Source organism: Malurus melanocephalus, unplaced genomic scaffold (genome assembly GCF_030028575.1).
Source record: "Malurus melanocephalus ecotype Western Australia unplaced genomic scaffold, MMel_1.1 scaffold_450, whole genome shotgun sequence".
NCBI classification, from domain to species: Eukaryota; Metazoa; Chordata; class Aves; order Passeriformes; family Maluridae; genus Malurus; species Malurus melanocephalus.
In genome coordinates this window covers 294,066-300,457 of record NW_026623682.1, presented here as the reverse complement: position 1 = coordinate 300,457, position 6,392 = coordinate 294,066, and the positions used below count along the sequence as shown (strand labels likewise).

At 47.2% G+C, this 6,392-nt stretch overlaps 1 protein-coding gene across 1 annotated transcript in view; it reads right to left on the bottom strand.

Annotated features, from left to right (window-relative positions):
- The window catches only part of PHF2 (PHD finger protein 2), an 81,687-nt gene that overhangs the window by 34,043 nt on the left and 41,252 nt on the right, over window positions 1-6,392 (bottom strand). The window contains exon 2 of the mRNA XM_057380372.1: window positions 5,097-5,186. Coding sequence (XP_057236355.1) covers window positions 5,097-5,186 — 90 coding nt within the window. The remainder of the gene's footprint in view (window positions 1-5,096; window positions 5,187-6,392) is intronic.

Here is a 6,392-nt window from a genome sequence, read left to right as displayed (position 1 = left end):
GGGAGGGGAGGGGAGTTAGTTGCAAGAATTGCGGGGAAGGGTATTTATTAAATCTCAGCCTGCAGCTGATGACAGACTGAGGCCCCTTGACTGTGCTCCCAGTGGAGGACAGACACCCAGGAAAGTTCACCAGGGCCAAAGGGCCAGTAGGAATAAGCCCATGAGAGCCAGTCAGGTTTCAGGGTGGTACTGCCCTACCCCTGACAGCCGGATAACACAAAGCAAGAAGAACCACCCTGCTTTTTCTCTGAGTCAGCACTATCTCCCTCAACTGTTCCAGCTTCAACAGTGCATACAGGGAAACTCATTTTGTTAGGAAATTGTTTTTTTTCTACATTTGTATAATTTAAAGCCTCTGTTAATAGAATTTTCATAGGTGACAGCATACTTTTGTTTTCCACCCTTGTTTTACATGAAGCTCAGTATTTTACCCCATGTGCAGACCTCTCATCAAACCAGTGAAGGAAGGCAGCAGACTCCTCACAGATGGCACCTGCTCCTCACTCTTTGCACACACACATCCACACATTTTTCCCTTAGGGAAGGGATCTAGAGGCCAGAGCTATAACACATGAGAACTGGAAAGAGCAAACTTTGCTTTCTGGACAACAACCCTGGAATAAGTCAAAGACAGACATCTCCCAGAGAGTCCATCCCAGGTTTTGCACAAAGCATGTTGGGTTTATTAGTTCCATGCAGGCTYCAGCCTAGCTGGAGATATTCATTAAAGCTGCTAGTTCTTTATCTTAATGACTCTCAGGCTTAGTGTATTAATTCAATGCTCCTGGTAACAAAGGAAACAAGCCTGGCTTGAATGCCAAACCTTCCTCCTCTCCCTCCCTTTCCAGTCTCCACCTCCTCCCCCTCTCAGCACATCCAAACCAACACCACCAGTGTGCTGATTGCACTTGCACTCTGAATGCAAGTCCCAGGGAAAGAGGTGTCACTTGCCACAGGRAAATTAAAGAGCTTATGCTCTGAGCACGTTCCTTTATTACACTGCAGATAGCGAGGGGTGGCAGGAAATAAACGCCACAGATCAGTGCTGAATTCAGAAATTCACTGCAACTCTTCCAGAACCTCTGGGGAGCCATTTGCCGCGGCACCAAGTGCTGGCAGGCATCTCCCTCTCCCCTGAATGTCCCCATCCACCTCCCCATCCACCTCTCCTGTGAACCTCCCCGTTCTCCTCCCCATCCACCTCCACATACCCCTCTGCCATCCACCTCTCCTGCAGAGGCAGTTTGAAGGTTCCCCAGAAGGGGCTGTCTCCCAGAAGGCAGCTGCAGTACATTACACTACATCAAACACTTGATCCCTGCCCATTTTCAGGCATCCTTTCTGTATTTTATCTTTACCATGAATGYCACAGTAAGGACTAAAGGCCCATTCCCATGTGCAACAGATTCCAGCTTTGGCCAGAAAAGCTACTTCTTTTGTAATTTATCASAGAGATTTCTTTTTCTGCAGATCTTTCTGATCCAAATTTAACCTTAGGGATGTCCAGCAATGGAAAAGGGGAATATATTGTTATGAAAACTGTATCTCAAAATGAATAATTCACAGGTATAYGTTTATTATTTAAATATATTAGTGTAGAACGGATCATCAGTTGAATGCTCAGGAAGAATGAAAGCACAGTCAAGCATTGGTAGGGGCTGCCCAGGGAGGTGGTAGAGTSCCCATYCCTGGAGRTGTTCATGGAACAACTGGATGTGGCACTGARTGCTCTGGTCTGGACAAGGTGGGGTCAGTACAGGTTGGACTCGGTGCTCTTGGAAGCTTTTCCAGCCTCAATGATTGTTTGAGTTGGATGGGACTTTAAAGCCCTCCTTGTTCCAGCCATGACCAGGGTGCTTCCACCAGAGCAGGGACACCCAGAAGCACCCTGTGAGCTCTCTGCTGATTGACACTAAATGTTGCAACTACTTAAAAGCCAGTCACAGCCTGCCTTTGGTTCACTTGCAGCTCTGTAACTTCACCAATTCCAAAGGATTTCTCCTGATTTTCACTGCTGCAAATAAGGCAGCAATCAAACTGAGCATTTCAGATCGTGTTATGAAAATGAGCCAAGCCTGTCCAAATGAAGCCCTTACATTTTATTGAAATGATGTCAGAAAATGTTGGATGAATATGAATGATTTTTCCCAAAGAGGAGTCCCTACCCATTTCATTAGACAGGAATGGCATAAAATGCCACGTGACAGGAAGCAATCTTATGAGAGCAGCCACTCAYCACAGTGGTAATGTGGAAAAATGTAAGGAGAGGAAAATGATTTTTAAATTCGACATCTGGAAAACATATCTGGTGGAAGGCAAGCTCCAGAAATACACATATATTTTTAAATCCAGACAAATTGCATAACAGACAATTGGTGTCTGTATTTCCCTTTGCTAATCTCACAATAATTAAATCCTACCAGTGAACTCCTGGCGCTGGAACAACCCTTACCCCTTTACTGCAAAGCTGATAGTGCTGGATAACGAGTTTGAACAGATCCTGGAGCAGTTAATAAGAAATGGAAGCAATCTCCCTGCAGAGGTCCCAGCAGCGCCCAAGCCCTGCAGCAGGACATCCTCCATGCAAATTCCCAGCAGATGGAATTTACAGAGCCAAGCCTTCACTTCATCCACTTTTAACTTCCCTGGCCTGCTGTACCCAGCAAGGAAGGGCTACAGGATCACAGCCTCCTTCTTCCACAGGATCCATGATTCTACACATTGGTGGGGAAAATTACAGTGCAGCTTGTGACCTTCCTACCAGAACTCAAGGTAAGGCAAGCAATAATTAATGTTCCAATAAAATTTTTGCACTTCACTTTTTTGGTGATTGGTCTTGCATGTCATTAAACTGTCTGTGATGTTTTCAAAGGGACAAAGTGAGGTCCTTGCTATCCTGCAGAATAGAATATTGTATTCCCACCACACTGCATCCCCAGAGGGAAGAGGGTCAGAAGACACCTTCTGAGACCCCACTGCAGAGCTGCCTCCAGATCTGGGAGCTGTCACATCAGAGGGACGTGGAGCTGCTGGAAYRAGTCCATGGGAGGTCACAGAGATGCCCAGGGGCTGGTGTCCCTCTGGAGCCAGACTGGGAGAGCTGGGGGWGCTCATCTGGAGAGGAGAAGGCYCCAGGGAGAGCTCAGAGCCCCTTCCAGGGCCTAAAGGGGCTCCAGGAGAGCTGGAGAGGGACTGGGGACAAGGGGGAATGGCTTTCCACTGCCAGAGGGAAGGGATGGATGGGATATTGGGAAGAAATTCTTCCCTGTGAGGGTGGGGAGGCCCTGGCACAGAGTGCCACAGAGAAGCTGTGGCTACCCCTGGATCTCTGGCAGTGTCCAAGGCCAGGCTGGACATTGGGACTCAGAGCACCCTGGGATGGTGGAAGGAGTCCCTGGACATGGCAGGGRTGGACTGTGCTCCAGCAGCACTTCCTGCATGGTGCAGGCTCTGGGACACATCAACAGATTTTTCTTTGGATAAAAATAACTGGATAGACAGAAAACATTTTTAAAACATCAGAAAACTGCTGTCAGTTCAACTCTCCTCATCAKAACTGGTATACTAAACTTGCAATCTTTTTAGCAAAACTGCTATTTCTTGAATTCTTGGATATCACACCCCAGTTTTGATAGAATTGATATTCAGTTCCTAATTATAGGCTTTTGCTCCTTCTGTCTGGGCTTTTTCCCCTCACACTGAACAGTATGTGCCTTTCATCATTTATAATTCAAAACAAAGTGAAAGAAATCAAAGTATCAGACCAAACTATATGTTATATATTGAGACCCTCAGAGGCTGAAAATCCTGYGCTGCTGCTTCTGTCCTGGGTTAAGAACAGTCTGGGAGTGCCTGTAGTCACCCCCCTTTCCAACCCCAAATTAGTCGCTTGATTTGTGGTTATTGATATAACCAATTTCTAAAAATCTTCCAGCAAAACACCAGAAATGTTGATTCTTTCAAACCAGAACATTTTGTAGGGATATATATTTATTTTGTTAAGTTTTCAGAACCAGCTTCCCAAGGGGGATTTTGCCAGCTTCTCAGCTGAACTCTCTGGGAGACAAGAACGGCTCCAGGTCATTCAGGTTTCCAGTTCACACTTGATTTTTAAAAAAAAAATCATGGTGGAAAAACAATTCCCCTTTTCCCCCACAAAATAGACACTTCAAACCCCTCCATTGTCCCACTAGAAATTTTTTAAACTTTAACAATTAAGGCAACGTAGAAATAATTGATTGGGTTAAAAAATCAGAATTTTAACACAACAGGAATCACTTTCCAGCCATCCCTTACTTCACACTAAATAAAAGGWGCATTAGGATTCCTTCAGCTCCTGCAGATGAGCACGGTGCTCTTCCTCTGCAGGATGCCCTGAGGTTGCAGAGCAGCAGGATCCTCTCCATCACTGTCRCTTATTTATAATAATTAGTTTGCAAGCAAAGCATTTCATCTTTCACAGGGATTGGTTTCTTTTCTTTTCCCCCTCCATTCTATAATAGGAAGAATTTGTGAATTAATCTGACCAAAGCAAACACATCCCACGATTCTTTCCCAGACACAACTCCCACTGAGATCAACTGTCACTTTTACTCAGAACCTTTTTCCTATGAAAGAACTGCAAGAATTGGCACCCTCAGTGTATCCCACAATTTTGACTGACAAGGAAATTGCTGCAATTCTATATCCAGGCCAAGCACAACAAACGGTTTCTTACTCTTCTCATCTGCAGACAGAAAACACTATGTAGGCTCCAAAACTCCCTGTATTAGCACAAGCTGCCTGCACAGGGCTTTTCTAGCCCACATTACTGAGTGTGGGCACAATTCAWGCAAGGAAGGACACTCATGTTTTTATGGGGTCAGGGACTGCAGTTTTCCAGGTAAGCACCTTACATGAGCTCACACACAGCCAAAGCTGCATGATCCAGCCTGCAGTTTCCTCCCACTAACAGCTTTTTACAYCTTCTGGTTTGAATTCCAGTATTTGTGGCACATGATACTTAGGTGTGCCTTATGTAATGACCAAAATAAAAAGCTCCTGTTGTTCAGACTCCCCRCCCCTGCTGTGCATCAGGACTGGCTACACATGGGTACTTACAGGTYGACTTCCCGTGGGTTTTCTCACAATTTGGACAATGATAGATGTCGATATCTGGYGCCTCTTCTTCTTCCACACCGACACAACTGGAACACAAGAAGGTAAATCTGACATTAACCCTACCATCTCCAAGCACACAATAAATAACACAAGCCCTATGTGCTGCAGAGSCACTCTGACCAGCAACAGCCCCATCAAAACCACGTTTGGGGGCCTTGGGCATTGGTACGGACTGGATTTTTGTAGCCTGCATTCCTGATGTATTGCTACAAAAGCTGCCAGCCAGAAGCTCACCACTAGCTCACTGGAACTCCATGAAAATGCAGCAAAGTCCCAGAGGATGTTTTTTTCCCCAAGGAGACCATTTTGTACCTACACAGAGCTCTCCCAGCACCATCCCACGGAAACCTGATAAACAAAACACATCTTCACAAAATACACGTGGGCAGCTGTGAAGTACCAGAGGGATGTTGGCAAGGGYTCCCATGTGCACAGCCTCCATAGGCTGCCCCTCCATCGCAGTGTAAGATGAGGAGGTAAAGCAGCCACCCAGCCCAGCATGTCTGGCTGCCAGGGAACAGTGCTGGGGTGCCAAGAGCAGGGTCTGGGTGGGACACATGCAGCAGTACCTGGAGCCTGCGGGACAATCCCACCAGAGCACAGTGCTGGGAGGAACCAAACACGTGCTAAAGGGCTGAACACCCATGACAAGAAGCTGCTGCCCAGTCCAAGTGCCAAGCAGCCAGCCAAAGAATGCAGCATGGTGCTGCTCCTGCCCACAGAGCAACAGCAAAGGGGACTCTGCTCCTGCTGCCCGGGTCAGGAGCAGCCCAGGCTCCGAGGTACCACACAGAGAGGAGAGTTCAGTGGGTGTTGTGAGATCCATCCCTTGTGCCTTGTCTTAGGAACACCCACAAGAGACATCAGAGGCACCTTGAGCACCAGCACAAGCAAGGCTGGATTGCACTGTGCCAAGAGCTCTCCTGGGGTTTCTCCACTTCACTGCCTGAAAAGTCTCCCTGGTGCCCTGCAGAGAGCAGGAACAGCTCCCAGCACTCTGCAGTGAGCAGAGAGCACCTCTCCATGCTCCTCAGCTGGCAGAGAACACAGCTTTTCTGCTCGGGAAAAGGCTTGGGCAGAGGCCATGCAGTGCCATCTCCATGCACAAGGCCACATTCTGCCTCCTGGCATCCCACCATCACTCTGCTGAGCAATGAGGAGTGCAGGAATTCAGAGTTTATAGCTGAATAAACTTTGGTTTGGTTTCTGGGCCAGAGGAAGCAGGGCAGAGG